The sequence below is a fragment of the Esox lucius genome, chromosome 22 (genome assembly GCF_011004845.1).
Source record: "Esox lucius isolate fEsoLuc1 chromosome 22, fEsoLuc1.pri, whole genome shotgun sequence".
Taxonomy (NCBI): domain Eukaryota; kingdom Metazoa; phylum Chordata; class Actinopteri; order Esociformes; family Esocidae; genus Esox; species Esox lucius.
The window spans coordinates 17,044,944-17,068,927 of NC_047590.1; the positions used below are offsets into that span (position 1 = coordinate 17,044,944).

Genomic DNA, 23,984 nt, shown 5'->3' on the forward strand with positions numbered 1-23,984 from the left:
TCCACCGCGTGTCGGACGAAGTCCTGGGAGACGCAACTACAGCAAAGCCTTGTAGCCACGCTACGACACTCAGCTGCTAGTCTGTCATTAGGTGGACTTCCTGGACCCTGGGAGTCAGGGGGCTGGAGGGGTAGGACGCAGCCTGAGCACAGGGTAGCTACGCGCTGAGACTTCCCTGGCGAGCCTGGCTCCACTCACAGCCTCGTCGCTCCACTGGGCCATACAGGGACTGACTCTGAGTTCAGTTGTGGGGGTGTTGGCTCTGACAGGGTTTCAGGAGTTTTGAACGGTTGCGTCAGGAAAGTAGTATGAATTCGCCCCTGAACACTGATGTAAAGTATTTTTTGGATGTTTTCTCCCCCAATTTCTCTGTGTCTTGGGGCAAAGGTATGTTTTACTGTTAGCCAGCGGTGGGGGGCGCTCAAAGAACCCTGAAGAACCCTGCTGTCTTCTGCTGTGTTTGGATCTCTTTCCAGCCATGCTTCAGTAGCTCAACCTCCCGAGCGCTGCATAGAGGCCTCCCCCCGTGGATCCTGCTAAAGCCATAGGTGTCCCAGTTTAAAGGGGATGCTGAGCGAATGTTCAGACCACACTGACAGTGATTCCCTTTTCTCCTTGAGTGAGCTCTTTCACCCCCTGCCTCTCTGGCGTTGCTGGATACCATCAGCTTTTCAGACAGTGCATTGAAGTGCCGATGGGTCATTTTTTCAAGAAACGTCTAGTAAGGAACCGCACGTTCTTGTCTTATTGATTGGTTAGCATTAAGATACTCACTTAAGCAGTAACTGTGGTGTTCTTTTTCCTGGTCTAAATTGGTTGTATTGGTAAAAAGGTAATCCATTAGCACATTGTGCTTTTGTAATAATCGCCCTTTGTGCGTTGCATCTTTGAAATATCAATGCAGGAGAGGCTGTTGATCTTTTGAAAATGTCAGGCTCTGCTCTACCAGGCACAAGTTATTTGGATGAGGTCCCCTTCGTCTCTCTGTCTCTCTCTGTCTCTCTCTGCCTCACTCTATCTCTCTCTATCTAACCGTCACACTCTCTCACTCTGTCTCTCTCTGATTCCCCGTCTCACTCTATCTCTCTCTGTCTCACTGTCACACTCGGTCTCTCTATCTCACTGTCGTACTTTCTCACTCTGTCTCTCTCTGTCTCACTCTGTCTCACTCTGTCTCTCTCTGTCTCGCCCTCTCTCTTCAGAGTCCATGATGCAATATAACCCTATTGATCCTCTGTGGTCAGGCACACATCCATCCATTGATCTCTATAAGATTGCATTCGATTGCAGTGTACCTGCCCTTTGATTGGAAGTCAACACAACCATTCATTGTGGTACAGGACGGCGGTAAACAACCGAATCTCTTAACGGCCGTCTCCATCTCCACAACGGTCGGGATGAATAGTGTTGTTCTGGTGGTCTGGGGTGTATTCTGGTAGACATCGCCTATTTACTAAATGTGTGTCCGGGGACGGTTGAGAACAGTTAAAATCAGACGCGACCGTTTCGTTATCGCTGTAGCGCCGCCTCATAAACTCCCGAGGATTTCCTTAATGAGAGAAGCATCACGGCAGCCAATTCACTAATGAGGTCCGAAATGCGGCTGGGTCTGGACGTGCCGCGCGCGCGGGAGAGGAGAGAGTTGGCTAATTGAATGCGGTGGGTCATACCAGTGCAGCTGCTAGTAGCTTTACGCCGGATGATTGGGGAAGCGAGGAAAACAAAGCACCATGAGAGAAGCGTGGAGAAACAATAAGCCTGATGCGTCAGCCATGTCCCGGCACGGTCGCACTCAAATGCGCGCAAGCGCACGCACACACGCAGTCAGTCAGAGTAAACCTACACACAACCACAGGCGCACACAGTAGGCCTAATACAAAGTATACGCACGCATTCACAGGAACTGGACTGCTGTGCAGGGCTGCTGGTCTTCCTTTGTTTTGGCCGTGTTTATTATGTGCGCTTAATTGTCCAGTAGTGAATTGCTTTCCCCTCTCCATGAAGGAAAGAGGAGGATTAAAAACACTCTTTTCAATGTCATTAATTACAGCCGGGATATCAAAGGCTCCAAAACTCTCCAAAGCAACATCCCGTCACTTTGAAATCTTGCTCTAATTGTGAGAGTAACTGAGCTTGTTAATTTATTCTGGAAAGCGATATTACAAATGGAAAGCTTCCTCACTTGAGAACCCTTCTACAGCTTGGAAAGCAGTCTACGTTCAAAACTTGGAGTTATCACGGTCCCAAGGGGCCAACCACAAAAGTAACCAATGGTAGGATTTCATACTGAGCGTATACTGGACTCACGGAGTACAGGCCCGTGAGAAAGAATCACGTACAGCGTTGGCCAATGTAATGTTTGTGCATAATGATCTGGGACCCCTGGTCAAGGGAGCTAATTACGCGCCTCCCAGGCTGTACTTCGTCGAGGCCTGGTTAGAATCAAAGAACTCCGAATGACTCAGCTCCTCCCCATGTTCTGGAGATTCTCTCTGGTTACACTGATTCTCCGGCGACTTCGCCCAAACATGTCTCTCTGTCAACGAACAGTGAACAAGTAGCGACGGGACACCTACGTTCGCAGTTTAGTCACAGAGGCCGCGTGCGCTCAAAACGGAAGCGCGTTAATTCCAGTGGCCTGATGGTGGGCGGGCGGCCGCGCACTCCTCTGGCGATCGTACTTCCCATTGACTGTTTCTTCCCTCCGCTCCGAGCTGCCAATGATGCCGCTGTCTTCTTATTACTGTGACTAAGAGAGGCTTAAGAAAGGCAGAGAAAGATAAGGGGGGGGGGGTGATAGGGAGGAGAGGGAGAACAGGGGAGGGAGAGAAAGAGAGGGAGGCAGGGGGAGGAAGATGACGTGAGGTAGAGAGAAAGAGAGGAAGGAGAGAGCGTCGTAAATAGAGAGAAGGGGGGTGAGGAAGAGAGAGAGAGAGAGAGACTGGGGGTGGAGAACAGAGAATCGCATTAGGAATGTTATGGCAAGGGCCATGGGTTGGGGATTTAAATTGATTTTGATGGTGCCCGGGCATTAAGAGGGTGCATGAGGGTGCTTGTGTGAACGTGTGTGCACGTGTGTGCACGTGTGTGCGCGTGCGTGTGTGTGTATGTCCGTGCGTTAGTATTTGCATACGCTTGGGCAGGCCCTTGTGTGTAGTCGGTGGGATCTTTGCATACCTAGAATGACATGGCAATAAAGGTTCCCTCACTATGTAATGATTATGTGCATAATCTCCATTATCTGAGGCTGGAATTTACACTACAGTATGTGCCTACAGGAATAATGGCACTTTGGAGCCTTCGTGACTTGTGGTATTACATAGAATAAAATGGGGTGTTTTCCAATCCCCTAGTAATAAAGGTTCACTATTTTCTGTGTAGTGGCAAGAAGAGAATGATGATTCCTCTCATGGTTGAACCTTTCAGCTTGTTGAGCTTTTTTTTGTATCCGGTCTGCAACCGCTATGTAGCTCCATAGTGACCTCTGGTGGACATGGATGGAACCCCATGTTGGTTCACCAGATAACTCACCTCAATGAGCACACCAACTGTCAAAGTCAAGGTGCATTCTGTGATTCTAAGCCATTGAATTGCCCCCCTAGTCTCAAAAAGCTTAAGTTTAGAGGCAATTACTCTAATTCAGGAAGTGAAAAGATAAACATCTTCCAGATTCACGGGTCCCTTTAAATTATTTTCATGGCTTTTGCAACATGGTCAGACGTTTCAAACCAGAAAGAGAAAGAAGCATGGAGAGATGGTCAAATCAATCCCTATTATCTTTGACCTGCCAAGTACCCAATTATCCCCCTGTGTTATCTGCCATCTCGTAGACATCTGAGCACTAGCTTCCACCAGGCGCAGGGACAGAGATGAGTAAAAACTCTAATGAAGGACGCTGAGTGACCTCTTTGGCATTCTCAGTGTACTTTTTAATGGCCGCTCCTTGATCAGACCAGTTAGACATGGCCCGTCGATGTTCCTGCTCTCTTCGATGGTTTGGTATAGCGCTAAAGTCACCAGATCATAGCACACAGAGAGAGATTTTTCATTGACAAGAGAGCTCAATGTAACCACTCACATCAACATGTTCAAGCGTGCGTCCTTTGACAGGCAATAAGGAAGATTTCATTACAGTGATCGACATAAAGTTTAGCCTTTTACAAATGATTTCCTGTGTTCAAGAGACACAGTACTAACACGAAAACCGAGTGAAATGTATAAAATAATAAAGAGACAACCCAACACCAGTCCTAGTTGATCCCGGATCCCTTGAGCTAGCAGGTGGAGTTAGCAGAAAGTGGGCTTATCCATCTCTCAGACACATAAAGATTGGGCTGCAAAACGAGCTGAGAGGGGGAAAATACCTCTAAGCCGTGTTGGCTTACCCCCTCAGTCCCATTCACCATGTCCAAAAACCAGTCTCGTCCCAGGCTACGGACTATCTGCCCACCACATCGCTTACTGCCCGTCCGTCTGCTGGATCGAGCTACGTGCAGAGGGCGACGGGCGGCGATAACATTTCAAACTTCCGCGCTACTCGCCTTGGAATAGCTCGGAACTCCCCAAAACATATTTTCATCATGTATTTTTAGAGTAACAACCAGTGTAAAATCGATCAAAATAAGGTTATTTTTGGTCAAGGTTGGCTAAAACTATACCTGTCTCATGGTTTGTGTTAGACACTTATCTAATATGACTTAAATTCTGTCCAAATAAAGAAATTAAAGTCCACTCTGTCCTCATCCATCCGACACCAACAAAAGGCACAAAAACGGCTGTATGTAGCCAAAATACTTTAGTCATCTATAGTTTATAGTAAATGATCATCTACATACAGTAAATATTCTGTTTCTAAGCGAGATTTTTCAGAAACAGATTTAGTCATTAGCCCATTCCTCTCAGAATGAAGTCATTAAAAATGTATCATAATTAAAAGAAACATTTAATAACTTCATCTCCCTTTCTATGTACAGAATACGTTGCAATACCTTAAATCCAAACAAACATTTATCTGTGAAACCCACTTTCCGTTGAGACCAAAGAACTGAACATCTCAAACCCCTTATCGGCATATCTAACTGCAATTTAGAAAAGCTTCGTCTTGCACCGAGTATCAATGTTAATGATTATTAGTGACCTACAAATGTTAGCAAGCATGTCATTAATGAGAAATTCATATTTTTTGTATTTGGTTAGTGACATAGCTAAAAAATACCACCCCCTATTATCAGCCAACGCTCTCCAATTTTTGGCCACCTTACAATTTTTTGGAATTACATTATAATTGCTTTTTATTTGTATTATAAATGACAGGTCTTAGTCTTCTCTGAGGTGTCTACTAGAAAGTTGTAGCTAGCTTTCTTGTCTTCCGGTAAAGAAAAACATTCTGATCACTTTGATATTACATGATGTAATATCAAAGTGAATATTACATCAGTCATGCAAGTCGAAATTCATGAACTGCAACTAATTTCCATACATTTTAAGATAAAAAAAAATATATAACCATACATTACTATTAAAAATGGTGGTGAGCTAGCTGAAAGAGTATATTGATTAGCAAAATGTACCATTTATTTCCAGTGCTATTACATTTTGAACTTGAGAGGATTTGCTTCTCTGACCACTAGAAACGTTAGTTACTATTTACAGAACACAGCTCACTTCAGATGGGCAAGTTCAGTTCAAAGCATCAAACTCCAACTGCAATTTGTAAGAGGTTTAGATGCGATGGAAAGGTTGGCGAAAATATTTTACTAATATATTGATTTATTTGGGGAGGGGGGGGGGTTTAGGGCCTAGCGACGTCCCTGGCATGGAATAACAATTGACGTCTCCTTCCGGACACACATCCGGAGCATTTCGTACAACCGCAAGGCTCGATTCTCTCCCCCTGCGGTATTAGTTGATAAGGTTAAAGGCGTAACCATGGCGACGGTCCATGACCTGTAGCAGTTGTTCACGTGTGAAGAGCCCCTTTCAGTCTCCCGGCACACATCGTCAGCGCCAGGCAGATCTTCAGGGTCACGGGGCTGTATGTGAAGTGGGTCCAATATGCTTTGAATAGCACTGAATCCGTGGTGTGTAGATTCACCATGCGTACTGTGAATCATGTTTCATACTGGCACTAATTGCTAGGGTGGAACAATAAGGGGACTGTGCTAATAACCACCCCCTGCCCTCCGCGCAGGGAAGCCAGGAGTTTGTGTGGGCGAGAGTGAAAGAGAGTTCAGCGGGAGGGTGTCGGAGTGAGTGGGGTGGGGGTTGGGGTGGGGGTTGGGGTGGGGGTTGGGGTGGTTGCTGAATGGTGAAGGGGGAGATGTTTAGACGACCATGAGGAGGCATTGGGAGACAGCGGCCAATGGCCATGGACGATGTGATCCATGACACTGGAAAGAACCACCCCGCCTCCCCCGGACCTCACCCCCCGGCTTTGCCCGCGACAAATGTTTGGGTTACCACGACAACCACGCCTCAATTACCGTTTCCCGTCTCTCCCCGCAGGAAGCCAAGTCAACCTGACGTGCCGAGCGTTCTTCGGCTTCGCCGGGGATGTCAGTCCACTCATCTACTGGATGAAGGGGGAGAAGTTCATCGAGGACCTGGACGTGGAGAGGTTCAGAGAAAGCGAAATCAAGTAAGACACACCCCTTCACACACCGCCACATGCTTTGTTTCCACTACGAAGCACTTGTGCCAAGTGAGTCCCAAGACGAACCATGCAAGTTCCATGTCACAACCGGCCAGGGCACTTGTGATGCGGTGGGATGATGTTATCCTGTTAGCAGGTTTACGCGTCTTAAATTTGGAAACTCCTGAATATTGAGCTCTCGCATTCTCTAACGATTTTCCGCTCATGGGCGGACTGGAACACACTGATGTATAGGCTTTGGCTGTTACCATGGGGATTTGTGGCACTGGTGTTTTATTCGGGGAGAGTCACATCTAAGATTCCTTTTCCGTGATTCTAGATAAGATGGGAGATGGGAGGGGAATAGCTCCGGGCTACGTTTAGATGCATATACCCTGGAGGTCAGGATCATTTATCCTCATACGAGGGGAGTCAGGGACACGCTGTGCAACGGCAACCTTTTAGCACGGGCTACCACTGCCTCGGCGCAATCTGACAGCCCTACTGGAAGAATTGAACTTTGCCACGAGCAGCCTGGGGTACAGAATGTCTTTAATAATATCAATGAATGATGTATGCAGCTCTTTAATAATTCAGGTGATCATACGTGCTTCGTTAGCGGCACGCGGACGTGCCCCCGAAACTTTTCCCCGGAAAAGCCATCAGGCTCGCCGGCATTGCTCATCGCGTTGCGTGTGTTAAATGCTAAAGTTAGAGGCAAGTGGGCGAGGACTGGGGAGCTGGGGAGGAGAGCGACTCTGCGAGCTCTCCTTCGCTTTGATTTGTGGGCGTCTAGTGGGAACAGCTCTGCTCTTCAACCTTGGAAAACGCACACACATACGCCGCACAGGTGTCTGACGAAGGGAGGGAGAACGGGTAATGTATTCGTGGTTTAAAAAGGCTTAGACAGTTGGCGATTTGCACTTAAAAAATGTCCGACTTAATTGGCCCTTGATTTGCACTCACCAAAATATCCATTCATTTTGATCCGCACGTTCATTTCCATTTCCTTGCCGCAGGATTCTTTTCTGGCTGTGGGAAACGAGTCAAACGAAGAGCCTAGATACCCAGACACGCACATACACACATATACCCATAGACACACACAAATGAACACACCCCTACACACTTACAGACCTAAAAGTACGTGGATCACTAACATATAGTCAGTCCCTGGATGCCTAGTGACTAATGTATATTTAGTCTGGGGATTCAGCTTGTGTCTGGCTTCTATAAAAACCAATTCACTTCCTTATATTTTATTGGTCCCCAAGGGACAGTTGTAGTGACAAAGCAGGCAACAGACATCATAGGACAGCCTGAAAACACATAGCAACATTGCTCCAGTTAATATGTGTTGAAAGCATAAACGGCTATCCACAATAGTTGACATTAGTCCCTGGGTTTTTTTTACCTATTGGTCGTTCGTACTTGAAAACACATTTTGCCTCTAGGAAACAAAATGTTTTTCAAAGTACAGATGCGTCTGGAAAGCTTGGTAGCTACATCCGAAACGCCTTCTGTAATTAACCTCACAATGCGCTCCAACCTTCACAGGAGTAAATGAGTCAGTCAGTAAATGTTTCTGAGGTAACTTCAAATGAATGAAGGGTTTGGTCCAGGCCCAACTCGCATTTCATCCAGCGTTCCCTCTCTAACCTCTTCTGTGACTCCCTTGTAAGACATCCGTATTAGTTAGGCCCTAGTATACCCTGTTCTGTTATCCCTATATACTACAATTCTTTTAATCAAGATAGTGTTCTGTGCCGGAAATAGAGCCCCCTTTGGGAGACACGCCCTCAATTATCAGACTCCTCCCCCACCTGCAGTACATTTTGTCAGACACACCCTCAGTTTTCAGAGTACATTCCATTGGACAAACCCTGTGGCGTCTGACTCCTCCCCACATGCGGTACATTCCGTTGAACACAGATCTCCATGCTCGGCCTATGTAAGCTAATGAGAAGTTTAAGTCCGACGTGGAGTCGGACAGGCAGGCAAGGTAGAAGACGACTCAGTCAATTGACATTTAGAAACGTCTCTATTAGGTAACAGGTCCAGTGTACCAGGGCAGATCTATCAGGTCCAGTGTACCAGGACAGATCTATCGCTCTAATAACAATGAGAGAGAGAGAGAGAGAGAGAGAGAATGAGCAAGGCGTAAAGAAATACAGAGAGAGCAGCAGTGAGAGTTTGATTAAAATACCAGTGTGTACGTTCTCACTGGAGCTATGCCAGGGTGGAGGGAGAACGTGCGTATGTGTACCATGTTCTGTGTTGTTCCTATATTCATCCGGCCCACTTGAAATCCAGCACTTCATCTGCTGTTGTCTTTGAAATGGAGATGAATCCAATGAGTATTCTGTCAGTAGAGAATGCGGTAATAAGAGTGTCGGGGCATTTGGAAGAATGTTTCCCGCGGCTGAGACGTTTCACACGCGACGCTACACTGAAGGAACTGAAGGCGCGTGGGTTGTCGTCTACGGGCGGGTCTCAAGAGCATTGCGAGGAGGGAGAAGCTGTTGGAAAGCCACCACGCAACGCTTGCTGCGCCAACTTGTGTCCCACCGTGACACTGTAATAAGGCCTGGGTCGTGTCAGCACCTCGGAGGACTCCAGTCAGGCACACCAACCACATGCTGAAGATTACTCTCTAGCATAATTGACTGTGCACCTCGCTGTAATGTAAGGGAGCGTCACGGGGGGGGTGGGGGGCGGGGAGAGGGCGGTCCCTGGGGCCCAGTCAATCACCGATTCCCCGGAGTCGGATTGGAGAGCTTTCGCAGTTGTTTTCCGACCGACCTGCTCCACAACAGATGCTCCTGCCTCTTCGCTCTTCGCTGTTTCCCCCGCATCTCTCATTAGGGTTGTACCTATATATATATATATACACGCACTGGAGGATCAGTGGGCAATTTGTCAGACCCTACGTGTGGCTTCTCAGGCTCATCAAACATCTCCAAGACATCTGTGTGTGTTTGTGTGGGTTTCCATGCGTCGCGGGGCTGAAAGTAAGGCGTTTCATCGACTCTACTACACGGCAGGTTTTTTTTAGGGTATATATGATGGGGAAGTTGCCTCTCTGATGTTGCGTGTTCACTCCTCATACCACCGAACATCAAGGATCATGGCACCCTTTTATCTCCATCCAGCATTGCTCAGTCAGCTTCACACACACACACACACAAAGATACGTACACCCATACAAACGTACGTGAGCGTACACACACACAAACACACAGACCAGTGCACGTGTTCACAGATGCGTTGACACGCGTGCATCACACACACACACACACACACACACGCACGTGCGCAAAATGTTAGACTTCGGGACCGAGCCTTGACAGATATCACACCGAACAGTCACCTGTTGTAGTGCATGGAGATGCATAGAGCAAACTGGAGATGGATCTGACCCGTGGTTAATCTCACTGGTTTTCCCCAGCCCCTACACTTGTATAGTGATGCACATGACCAGGCAGGGCTCTTTAAAAGGCTAACAGCGGACCCTTATCCTTCAGCCCGCCCTGTCCAACGCGCCTGGCTGTCCGACCACATGATGGAGGGGGATGTGGGTGATGGAAAGGCCGTGGGGTCGCAGCTGAGGAGTTCATTTTCCAGATGTTCCTCGGCTTCTCCGTGATCTCACCTCGTCGCGAATCCCGTCCTAGATTGTCAGCCGCAGAAACAAGCGGTTGTGTTTTTGGAATGACTGCGTAGTTTAATGTGCGCAATGTATCCACAGGCTCTGCTAACACCACATTACAGATTGGGAGGTCAACGTGGTGGTGATGTTCATGTGATTACAGAGGCTGCATCATAAAGGTGAATATTCATTTAACCTGTGGGCTGGTCTGGAGGAGGAAGAAGCCAGTGTCATCATTATGGAACACAAATAAACACAAACGTATGGAGCGTACTAGGAGAGGTTTTGAGGAGGCTGTCACAACAGTTGTGATGGAGTAGTGTATCATAAGAATAGTAGGGTTGGAGTAATGTATTATAGGAACAATAGGGAGGAAGTAGTGTGTCATAAGAACACTAGTGATGGAGTAGTGTATCATAACAGCAGAAGTGATGGAGTACAGTGTCATTAGATCAATAGTGATGAAGTAGTATATTATAGGAACAACAGTGATGGAGTAGTGTATCATCAGAACACTAGTGATGGAGTAGTGTATCATCAGAACACTAGTGATGGAGTAGTGTATCATCAGAACACTAGTGATGGAGTAGTGTATCATAAGAACAGTATTGATTGAGTAGAGCATCATAAGAACAGTAATGAAACTGTTGTGTATTAAAGGTGCACCATGCAAGTTTTTATGCCACCCATCGGCAATTAGTTGAATATCGGTTCTATAACTCCATTAGGATCTAACACTATCATTACAAACTACGAGCTTTCTGACCACATTAAAGCAGTGTCACCTCCAACCGTCGATGCTGGAACAATGAACACAGACTTCCCTTTTAGATTGGGTTCAAGTTGATGAGTCCTTTCCATAACTATGGAACACGGAATAAACAAAGTAAACAGCTAAACCATTCCAAACGTCATCTGGGCTATCAATAGCATTAAATGCATTGCCATATTTCAGAGATTCGTTGATGGCTGGCTAGCGAAGAATGAAACCATAATTGTGCTAGCTGGCGCTAACTGGAACAATAATATGCACGTTTTGACCAGTTTGCACAAGAATAAATCTTGCTCAAAGGCAATGTAATTGCTTCTCCCGAGCAATAGTCGCTTATGTAGGTTTGATCAAACAACACACAATGCATGTTAGTTTTTCTTTATCTTTTGCAGAGAACACCAGGCTGTAACACTATTTTCCAGAAGCAAATGGATTTAAAGTCTGTTTAGATACAACTTAGCTAGGTAATGTTAGCTTATTGTCTCAACCATAAGAGAAACCTCCTAAAAACATGTGCTCATAAAAATAAAATAAACACGAACATTGAATGATTTTTTATGTCTATGCTTTGTCTGATGATTTTGGTTTTTGGGGCGCTCAGTGTAGGCCTACATGAAGCCAAACAAAGCTTTTAGTTGCCCTTATCCTCACACACGTTCCAGGAAGTACGTGCCTATAAACGTCCCAGCCTTCTACGTTTTACATGCAACCATGGCAGTGGGGGTTGTATCAGTAAGAACAGTAGTGATGGAGTAGTGTGTTATAGGATAAATCGGGATGGAGTAGTGTCAGTAAGAACAGTAGTGATGGAGTAGTGTGTTAGAGGACAAAATAGGGATGGAGTAGTGTCATATGAACAGTAGTGATGGAGTAGTGTGTTATAGGAAAAATCGGAATGGAGTAGTGTCAGTAAGAACAGTAGTGATAGAGTAGTGTGTTATAGGAAAAATAGAGATGGAGTAGTGTCAGTAAGAACAGTAGTGATGGAGTAGTGTGTTATAGGAAAAATAGAGATGGAGTAGTGTCAGTAAGAACAGTAGTGATGGAGTAGTGTGTTATAGGAAAAATAGGGATGGAGTAGTGTCATATGAACAGTAGTGATGGAGTAGTGTGTTATAGGAAAAATAGGGATGGAGTAGTGTCATATGAACAGTAGTGATGGAGTAGTGTGTTATAGGAAAAATAGGGATGGAGTAGTGTCATATGAACAGTAGTGATGGAGTAGTGTTTTATAGGAAAAATAGGGATGGAGTAGTTTCATATGAACAGTAGTGATGGAGTAGTGTATCATAAGAACTTTATTGATAGAGAACTGTACCCTCATGATACAATATCAGAGCAGAATATGGTTCTCAGTTGATTGAATAGTGGTTAAATAAATAAAGTCTATTTGAAAATAATTTATTCATACCATGAATAGATTGAGACAGGATCAAATATTTTTTTTTTTAATTTCATTTCATTTGTGGGAATACACTTTTTCTTATTGAGCTGCTATTAGAATCATTTGGATGTTGGAAGGCTGAGTGCATATGGCAAACCCTTTAAACATTCAGTCACATTTTTAATTAGTTGCAATTGCTATTTTTGATATCAACAATTCACATTCTTGATACGAAAGAAATTGAAAAACGTCCCATATCGCATAGACTTTCAATTAAGAATTGCAATTCTGATATCAATCATTACATTTGTTGATATCAAGAAAGCCCACTGAACATCACAGAAGTACAGGCAGACGACATTATGTAGCAGAAAGCAGGCTTCTGCTACAGAAGAGGAGATGTGGAAATGTTTGAGAAATAAGAATAACAAAGAATTTAAATATTAGATGAGGGCAATACAATTGTATAAAATCGTACAATAAATAGCTCGGTCAATTCTTCAGTTGAGGACCTTGAAGATGGTCTCTGATCCAAAGACAGTTGGATCAGATGAGGATTGTCATGCTAACAGTAGACTGACAAGTTGAAACACACCTAGATACTCCCCCCTGTGCTTTGAACCCTGTGTTCATCTCTGCAACGGCTCACTAAACCATATTCTTTGCTGTTGAGTGAAAGTGAGAAAGACAGCTCTGAGGGTTTCATTGTCCTTGAACCCAGTGTAAAACAGGATTATCCTGGGTCCACGCTGACACTGTGATATACAAATATGACATGTCAGATGATTGATTCCGTCATCCTCCGCCTTCAGCTCGTCTTCCAACAATAGGGACTTCTTTGTGTAATCATGCGCTGGGAATGGTAGCTTTGTAACCTGAGTGGAAGGGAATTGGGGACAATGTCAGGGTTATGAACTTAGATTTAATGTCAGGGTTATGAACTTAGATTTAATGTCAGGATAACAGAATAGCAAAGGGATCCTTTTAGGGCTCGTGTTTGGTCTTAAAGTCATGCATGTTTTGGTTATTAGTGGGTATTATGTATTCTAACTCAAAGACTGTCATGTTACCCAATAGATCTAGCCATAGGGATGGTGTACAATCCAGATTTTCTACAGTAACTAAACAATAGAAATACCAATGTGCTGCCAGCTCCACAGGTGGCTCAGCTTTCTTGGTTTGACTGGTTAGTATTGACAGAGGCACTCAGAAAAAGTTAGTTCAGTTATGGCATTGGCACCATTTTTGCCGGACCACGTAAGCTGAGCTGGCCACGAAGAGCGAATGTCTCTTATTGATTGACTGACTGACTGACTACCCCTTGTTAAATAGCATAGTGGTTAGAGACGCGTACCTGCAAGCAGTAGGTCCCACGTTTGAATCTCGTCACAGTCAAAACAAATTATGCGTTAGGATTTGTTCTGGATAGACAAACACTTCGCTGGATACATCCTTCAGTAGCTCCATTATAGTAAGCCTAATCTAAGACTGTTTACTGTTAATATAGGCTATATCAAAACCCCTTGGGCAGTAAAATAGTAGTTGTTTCCACGATTCTCTTGTCTTTTCACTTTACACTTTATCAATGTCATTCACAAAAGAAAGAAAAATTGAAGTTTTTGTGCCATGAAATTAAATAGCTTTGGCAGTGTATAATTCATCTTCAGACTCACTAGCTATTGCTCAATTCTTATGACTATTCCTAGTAGGAAGTTAGTAGATTCAAGTAAGCCTATGTATGTGTATGTATCAGTTAGTATTTTCACAGTTGTATATTTCGATGAAGCATGGAGAAGCCCCAAAATTAGTTACTTTGGTAGCATGCGTTTCAGATATTAGCAAGTGGATGACAGAGAACTTCTTTCTTTTAATCTCATGAAAAAATGAAATGCTAGTTTTAGGACCCAAGAAACAAAGAGCTTTGTTGGCAGATCTCACTGTGAACCTTGATGTCATATCCCAAAAAACTGTAAGAAACACTGGCGTTACCCTTGACCCTGACCTCTCCTTTGATGAACATATAAAATATATTTAAAGAGTTGCTTATTTTCATCTTTGGAACATTGCAAAAATCTGAAACTTTTTATCAAAAACTGTTGCAGAAAAAACAAATCCACACTTTTGTTACTTCCAGATTAGATTACTGCAATGCTCTTCTTTCTGGTTACCCTGATAAATCAATAAATACATTTCAGTTAGTGCTGAACACGGCTGCTAGAATCTTAACTGGAACTAAAAAATGTGAACGCATTACTCCAGTACTAGCGTCCTTACACTGACTGCCTGTTAGGGTTAGGGCTGATTTTAAGGTTTTATTGTTAACATATAAAGCAATACATGGACTTGCTCCTACTTACCTCGCTGAAATGATCCAGCCATACATACCTACATGTAGATCACAAGATGCAGGCCTTCTAATTGTACTTAGAATTTCTTAACAAACAGCCGGAGGCAGGGCTTTCTCTCATAGAGCTCCACTACTGTAGAATGATCTGCCAACTAAGGTTCGATGTGCAGACTCGGTGCAAACTTTGAAGTGCTTACTAAAGACTGTTCGTAAAGATCTCTTCAGCAGGGTCTATGGTTAAGTGTAGTCTGGCCTAGGGGTGTGAAGGTGACCGGAACAGCTTGATTCTGTCCACCCTTGCTGTCTTGCCAGATGGGCCCTCATCGCCACTGTGATGCCCTCCCTCCATTGCCACTTGGGGGCGGAGTCACTGGCTTGTTGTTGTCTCTCCGTTGTGCCCATCGTGCAATATAGTTTGAACTCTGCAGGCAATACTCATTTCAGGGTGGTTGTGGTTGGTGGGTGTTCCATTGGTTGATGCTTGACAACGTGGGTGGATTGACTTCCTGCCTGCTGGGCCCTGTCCGTGGCCTCCCCCGGGTAGGGCCACAGTATCACTGGAACCCCCCGTCTCAGCCCCAAGGTCTTATGCTGCTATATAATTGTGCCGGTGGAGTAGGGTCAGTTCTCCTGCTCCACGGTACATCCTTGTAGATCTAAGGAATACTATATACATTTTCCCTGTCTCCTGCCCTGTATAAAATTAGGAGGATATGAGGTCTTGGCCCACCCCTCCGGAGTACCAGGCTTGAATGACTTGTTGCTGTCCCTGTCCAAAGTCCTCCTGGTTGTGTTGCAGACACCCCCCCAGACACTGGGCTAATGTGTAGCATCGTGGCGTAATGGTTAAGGACTGCCTCAAGTGGGAGATCTGGGTTGGAGTCTAGTGAGGGCAGCAGTATTTATCACTTTTAATTGTGGGCCTGCTGAACTAGGCTTGCCTGGTTCCTTTTCTGGTTTATTTGCATTTGAATTAAGTACACTGGAAATGATCATGAATTAGATTATAATAATTGGTCTCCTGGAATTGTCTACTATTCCATGAAAATAAGTATGGGACCATCCCCTACCTTAGTCTGTTACATACATTAAATACCAAACCCAATCGTACATTTTGTGGCAGCCATAAACAATATAGACAGTTAGCCAATCTAATTAGCTAGGGTATCTAATTAGCTGGATAAGCTAATATTGCTGTATAAGCTAACGTTACTGTAATCTGGAATTGCACACCAGCATCTGAGTATATTTTGACAATACACAGAGTTTAGGGTTCTATTGTATGATGTGCATTCAACTTTTGTTTTCTTAAGGGCTATTCCACGATCATCAGGTCATATTTGATGCAGGACGTGCTATTTGTATAGGAACTCAAAAGGCCAGAGACCACTATCCTGCCCCTGTATACCGCCTATTCATTAACATAAAACGAGTTCAAGTTGCATTTTTGACATTCAGAAAGGGAATTCTTGATATCAGGATTGACGTTTTTTAACCAGTTCAACCGGAATTGCAACTAGTTGTGAATAAATGTTAAAACGGCTTGTGATAAGTGCCCCACCGTAGCTGCAATTGTTAGATTCACTCTGTTTGCTTTCCAGTATCACTTTAATTTCGAGTCACCTGATACACAGTTCCTCATCTTTCCCAACACAATGAACAGCAGAATGGTAATTAATTGTTCTAGACAGTATTGAAGTGTCCCCCAAGGGAGAGGAAAACCGACACCAGCGGGTGACACTCGTAGAGTGTCAAGAAGGTGCCGGAGTGCCAGGCGATATCTGTAAATGCTAAAGAAAAGAGATCATTATTTTCTCATTTTCGTCGTCTGCTCTGTGCATGCCTGGCAGGAGACATTCATTTACTTTTTACTGCGTATTGTTTTCCTCCGTCCTTCCGTTTCCATAGCAGCCTGTTGCTCTAAAAAAAGCTACTTTTTCAGCCTTGTTATTTAGCTAGTTATCTTACGCCATGCTGTGTGAGCTGAACCAATGGTCTCTACTTACAGTCCAAGAAGGTGATTTGAGAAACAACCATAAAGTCTGTGGAAAAGACACCCGACTGCTTTAGTTTTCATGTTCTCTTAGGTACTGTGGTTCTCCGCCGTGGGCAGGACGGACCCCCAATGCAGTGAAGCCTCCGCTGCTTTGTACACAATATGTGTCAAGGCCAATTCATGTTGAGCCACATCTCTAGTCAATGAGTGTCTCTCATCTGCCGCCCATGCCAGGCCCCCTGGGAAATCAAGTGAGAGGATAAACGCTGGGTAATTGTCTATCAGGCTCAGCCTTTCTCCTGTTTTCTTCTCCGTCTCCTCTTCTCCCTTTTTTTTTTTTTGCAGGCCCATCCGAGAGCACCTGGGAGAACAGGAGGTGTCCATCACCCTGACCATTGACTCTGTGGAAGAGGGTGATCTAGGGAACTACTCCTGCTATGTTGAGAACGGCAACGGAAGACGGCAAGCCAACATCCAACTCATAAAGAGAGGTAGGGCATTTCTTTTTGGAATAAGCGCGTATTCATGTCAAATCAACGCAGGGACAACCAGGCTTGGATTTTCGTTGTTTTAGGGGCAAGGCCATATGGCCTTCGGGGTCACAAAAATGCCACATGCCAGGGCACAAAGGCCATTGAGTGATATAAGAGGATTTGAAGCTTAGAAATAAACAACTTGAATTGCCCATAATTCTAGCAAGAAGGCTAATATTTCCGGAGTTACACAAAAGTAAACCGCAAAGTATCCTTTAACATCACCATCACCTGCCATGGCCGTTGTGCCCGCCGTGAAATTCCTACGCTGGTGACAACGTCCTTGTGCGCATGCATCCTCTATTGTGACACAAGTTCAGAGAAAAGGCAGGGAGACGGTTCGTCTCTGTATTTTATTTTTTCTTGGGGATCCTTTAACACATCCTGGTGATCAGAGCCCACTGGCTGACTAATATGTACCGGAGCAGGTTCTGGACTCCTCTCCATCCATCAACACGGCAGCAGACCGAGCTTCATTCCAGAGCACGGCTCGATCCTACAACACCACACCACAAGCTATCAAACAGACAGCCGGCATGATAAAGCATGATGTCGCCAGAACCGAACAGCCACGACTAGCTCTGCTTTATCATCCATGTGCAGACACAACCTTCGACAACACACTGCCCCCCCCCCCCCAACGCCACCTCCCCACCCCAGATCCACCGCCCTTCCCTTACCCCTCATCCTTCCCACCCCCACCACTCGAAAACACCTACACTGTCTTGTCCTCCCCTCCTCCCATCCCCTCGGTCCTCCCCTCTCTTCCCTTCTCCTCTCCACCTCACCCCTCCCGTCTGTCTCCTAGTTGAATCGAAGATTCTCACCTCGGGTATCAGCACGTTGTCGGTCAGTTTTCTGAGATTGCGCTAAAGAGGCCCATTCTTCAATGCCCAGTGCCTACAGCCCACATCCGGATGCTCTACGCCCAGAGATTAAGATAAATGATCTCCCGTAGCGCCAGATTTGACAGATCTGCCTGGCACCGCTCCATTCATCATCTTTTCATCCACCTCCTCCTAACAGGGATAGCATGTTCGGAGGGGCGGCCGCCATTGTGATTTGTCAGAGTGACATGAGGGGTTGTGGGTGTGGCGTAGGCCGGCCTGGACTGCCTCTTCAGGGCAGAGAGGCGGGGGTTGATAGATTTAATTCGTTTTTAGGAGACTCCATGTCAGGTTAACAGAATACAGGCTTGTTTTGTTTGCCTGAAAACCATGAACTACAGTGCCTCCGGAAAGTGTTCAGACCACTTCCCTTTCTCCACATTTTGTTGTGTTATAGATTTAATTTATAAAATAAGAAACACATTTTCTTTGCCATCAATACATTTATTTATTGAAAATAAATGATCTCCCGTAGCGAGGACATGAGGACTTTGAATGTGTCCCCAAGTGCAGTCGCAAAAACCATCAAGCACTACAACAAAACTTGCTCACATGAGGACCACCCCAGGAAAGGAAGACCAAGAGTCACCTCTGCTGCTGAGGATAAGTTCATCCGAGTCACCAGCCTCAGAAATCGCTGGTTAACAGCAGCTCAGATTAGAGACCAGCTGAATGCCACACAGAGTTCTAGCAGCAGACACATCTCTAGAACAACTGTTAAGAGGAGACTGCGCGAATCAGGCCTTCATGGTCAAGTAGCTTCTAGGAAACCACTGCTAAGGAGAGGCAACAAGCGGAAGAGATCTGTTTGGGCCAAGAAACACAAGTAATGGACATTAGACCAGTGGAAATCTGTGCTTCCATGAGATCTTTGGTTCCAACCGCCGTGTCTTTGTACGACGCAGAAAAGGTGAATGGATGGATTCTACATGGATTCTTCAGGTGACTACCTCTTGAAGCTCATCAAGAGAATGCCAAGAGTGTGCAAAGCAGTAATCAGAGCAAAGGGTGGCTACTTTGAAGAAACTAGAATATAATATAATGTTTTCAGTTATTTCGCACTTTTTTGTTAAGTACATAATTCCACATGTGTTCATTCATAGTTTTGATGCCTTCAGTGAGAATCTACAATGTAAATAGTCATGAAAATAAAGGAAACGCATTGAATGAGAAGGTGTGTCCAAACTTTTGGCCTGTACTGTATGTGTGTGTATATATATATATATATATATATATATATATATATATATATATATATATATATATACAGTATCTATATTTAAACAATTATAAATGAAGTCCATAACAACAAAATCTGGTAAAAGTGAAGGGGTCTAAATACACTGTGCTGAAACAATGTTATATAGGTCAACAGCTGTTGTCACCATCTACTTTATTACCCTGCTGAAAAACAAGCACAGCAAAACCACCACGGTTGCCACTCTGAATAAAGATTTAACAGCGAGTGCCAAATACGACGACAAATGTTGACAAACCTGACAAATCTCTCAATAAAACCCACAGATTAAAATGCTGAAAATAGCAGCCTTTCCATCCATCCGCAGCCATTGTCTCAAGGTCGCGAGCCTCGTGGCGCGAAAAAACACGGCGAAAAACAACGTCCATTAAGGCCAAGGTCCATCTGCTTGTTTTCTCTTTTCATGGCCCGGCCTCTCTCCACTCCTCTCCTGGCTGGGGCTCTCTGTAATTTTCCGTGACATTTCATGCACCCATTGCCACAATTTAACACCTCAAACAGAGTAAATTATTATCACCTTGTACAGCCAACTCCATAGGCCAATGCTGATAAATCAGTAAAGGCCTGTGACATCTTCCAGGCCAGACCGGAGCGCACCAGCACCAACCAAGGCTGAACTGGTGCCATTAATAAGTTATTAGACACAGCGATTGTGCCAGAGGATGTAATAAAACAAAATTATCAAAAGAAGTCTGGGAGATGTTGAAGGGAGAGATAGAAGAGAAACATCTAGACGCTAGTGGCGAGGTACCAAGCACTTAACATTAGAGTAGCCCAGGAAGAAGAGACTGGCCAAACCAGGAAGAAGAGACTGGTCAAACCAAATTGATCGCCTCAGCAGCAAAATAATAATAAAGAAATACTAATGATACCAAATAGGTATACAGGATACAGTGCGTTTCGAAAGTATTCGTGCCCCTTCACTTATCCTGGATGTTCTTACGTTACAGCCTTATTTTTTTAAATGGATTAACTAGGTCTATCTACAGTACACACAGTATGTGTACTGTAGATAAAATGCTTGTCATGACCAAGGGAATAACATTTTGCAAATGTGCAAGTTTCACTAAAAAACATTTATTTACATCTGCTAAAGTCTGTAAAGGACCTGGGTGTTCAAGAGCAGATTCATCTTCCAGCAGGAATATGACCATAAACATGCAGCCAAAGTCACACATGTGGTTTAAAAACAAAAATATCTATGTCCTGGAGTGGCTCAGTCAAAACCCAAACCTCAATCCAATTCAGAATATGTGAAAAGAATTGAACATTACTGTTTACCAGGTCACCAAGGGTAACCATCCAACTTGATGGAAGCTTGAGCAATTTTACAAAGAATTGCCAGAAATTGTTGTGTCCATGCTACTAATTCAGAGCAAATTTTCACGTTAATATTATGGACTTTTTTTGTGTTGATGAGTGGCAGCAACTAATTAAATCCATTTTGATTTCAAGTTGTTACATAATAAAATGTGGAAAAGTCCAGCGGGGTGAATACGTTTAGAGCCACTGTGGTTCTTATATAACCAAAAAGCATTGACCAGTCCACATGAAAGACTCCCTTTATAGTCTGTGTATGTTCAAGTATAGCAGACAATTGGACTCAGAGAGGCAGACAGACAAGCAAACCAACTTGAAAGCATCGCTCTAAACAGACACAGACACACATCGCACACAGATAAGCAAATGGTGAAATTCACTGAAAAAATTAAGTGAAACATGTAACATGTAACAGGTAGGAAATCGGAACAGCATCTTCAAAGAGTACTTTGTTCTTTAATTCAGCTAGCATCCACTAATTAGCTGTCCTATTTTATGGTAGGGTAGTGTCTCTCTCTCTCTTTCTTTCTATCTCTTATTTTTTCCTCTTTTAAAGAGAATGACTCCCTTGTTCCCTGATAGAAACTTGTGTTATCAACAGGGTACATATCCAGAAAGAACAAGGTGACCCAGATCTTCAACTTTACTTTCAAAGCACTGATGAGACACTGCTGATTGGCCGGTCAGACTGCAGTAAAGATTGTGCTAATTAGACAGAGTTGAGGTTGCGCTGTGTTTATTGTGACATCTAATGCATTGTACTAGATGTGTTTCACCTCTCCATCTGTTTTTATCACATTTCCTTCTTCTTTTTGTTCCTTATTTTAGAGAGTGAAACATTAACCAGGGTTTAAAATCAATCGCAAATGAAATCACCAGCAATGAATAGCAGGAAATCTGCAAAATGAATAGTAGCCTGTTCTTCCCAGTTGAACTGACAAAAAAGTGATTTTGTGAGATGTTTCAATCTGAAGGGCCAGTCTAATCTCCTGCAGTTTATTCTCTGTATAAATCCTTTAATATACCAAATGAAATGGAACTGGGCTGCCATCAAAGCTTTCTCAAAAGCTGCTAGCTTAAAAGAGGAGATGACTTGCTATGTAAATATATGCACCGCTGACAACTTTTGGGGCTGCTGTGAAAACCATAACGCTTACATAAGCGGGAGGACTGTTTACTTAATCATGATTTTCAACACACACACAGCCATTACAACAATACTCACTTGGAGTGATCTGTGAATGAGCATTCTGAGACTACACGATGAGAGGTCATATGTGCGCACACTTTACTATGAAAGTGAGGACCAGCAATTAAGTGCCATTACAAAACGAAGCCCTAACCATCACATCAAGTCAGATATTGCTTCTTGTCAAAGTGAGGACCAGCCTAATGTCCTCACTATGCATAATTGTCAATTTTTTACTATTGTAGTGGGGACCCGGTGACTTACACAGACAAACAGACACACGGACACACACATACACACACAAGACAGACATAAAAAGACAAGTGTAAAAGCTCCAAAGCCATAAGGTGATGAAAGACAAGACTGTGGGAGGGATCAAAGAGGCAGACAGGAGATCAGTAGCTGTCTGGCTTACCACTCTGATGGCTGTCTCACACCAAAAAACACTCTTCTGCAGGGTTCAGATAATTCAAGTGTTGCAGTGGAAAATGGATCAGTCAGTGATCTGGGTATATTTGGTCCCTTTTTTCCCAGCATTAGAAGACCTTAATGGGTCAACAACCACAAGTGTATAGAGGAGATTATAGAGTGCTGTTGCTTTTAAAGCTTAAATGTATCCTTGGCATGAAAGGCCATTGCTAATAGAATATATTCTATGAAGAGGAGTCTTTTAAGGGAGGGAAATTTGAGGACACAAGATTAAAGTAATCAATCTGCTCTCTGCTTATTGGAACTAAAGCAACACCTGTGTCTTTATATACACTACCTTTCAAAAGTTTTGGGTCACTTAGAAATGTCCTTGTTTTTCGAAAGAAAATGTGTCCATTAAAATATCATCAAATTGATCAGAAATACAGTGTAGACATTGTTAATGTTGGAAATGGTTGTTGGTTCTGGAAATGGCCGATTTTTTTTTTATGGAATATCCATATAGGCTCAAAATAGCCAGAAACAAAGAACTTTCTTCTGAAACTTATCAGTCTTGTTCTGAGAAATTGACAAGAAACTGAAGATCTCATACAATGCTGTGTACTACACGCTGCCCAGAACCGCACAAATTTAATCAGAGTAGAAAGAGGAGTGGGAGGCCCCGGTGCACAACTGAGCAAGAGGACAAATACCTTAGAGTGTCTAGTTTGAGAAACAGATGCCTCACAGGTCTCAACTGGCAGCCTATTGACCTGTCGTGGTAGCAGCTTGACCGTATGGTACGTAAGAAGAGTCCATCAAGGCAAAAACTTGTGGGAGGTGCTTCGGGACACAATTATTGTTTGAATAAACAATCATTATTTCTAACCTTGTCAATTACTATTTCCTATTAATTTTGCTATATTTCCTATTCAATCTAATTTCATATACGTTTTCAAGGAAAATAAGGACATTTCTAAATTACCCCAAACTTTTGAACAGTTGTGTATGATTGCATTGAACTGTCTAGCTAGTTTCGGTCACTTCAGGTAGCCAGTCTCGTCTTCATAGTTATACACAGCGATGAAAGCATTCCTGTCGTTGCAAGGAAAATAGGTTATAGTATTTTAGGGCTTAAAGAATAACCATTGGTAGACCTTTGCTTGTTGCTTCGTTACTGAACACACTCAGGTGTGACCTACTCGACATGCTGTTATGAAACCTGAGCAAATGACTACACATTCATCTGAAGAGGTATCACTTTGGCGGGACAGCGTTCATTGGTGAGTCCACGCGACCCCCAGCAGAAGTCGCTCCCTAAGATATGGATAAAATCAGCAGGAACGTGGTCCTTGACCGCTTGGTCCATGCTGTGCATATCCTTCCTCCGAATCTACAGTACGACGGCTAAACCGTCGCCATAACATTGCGCCTGAGTTACCTCGAACAACTCGGGCTTTCAGACAGACAGACTTTGAGACGGTGTGTATTTACTGCAATCAGTGTTTCGTGCGGTTCGCTGTTGATGGCTTCTGTGAAATCCTGTCAGCCCAGAGAGGTTGATGGATGCTTGGGGGAGTAGAAGAGTTCGATCCACCTCTCTCCAAGGC

The 23,984-nt window shown here is 44.1% G+C and overlaps 1 protein-coding gene across 4 annotated transcripts in view; it reads left to right on the forward strand.

The window, feature by feature from the left end:
- The window catches only part of LOC105023742 (interleukin-1 receptor accessory protein-like 1-B), a 239,685-nt gene that overhangs the window by 201,900 nt on the left and 13,801 nt on the right, over nucleotides 1-23,984 (forward strand). For all 4 annotated transcript variants that reach the window (XM_010893169.3, XM_020042531.2, XM_010893170.3 and 1 more), the window contains exons 7-8: nucleotides 6,505-6,637; nucleotides 17,125-17,270. In XM_010893169.3, the coding sequence (XP_010891471.1) occupies nucleotides 6,505-6,637; nucleotides 17,125-17,270 (279 nt within the window). The remainder of the gene's footprint in view (nucleotides 1-6,504; nucleotides 6,638-17,124; nucleotides 17,271-23,984) is intronic.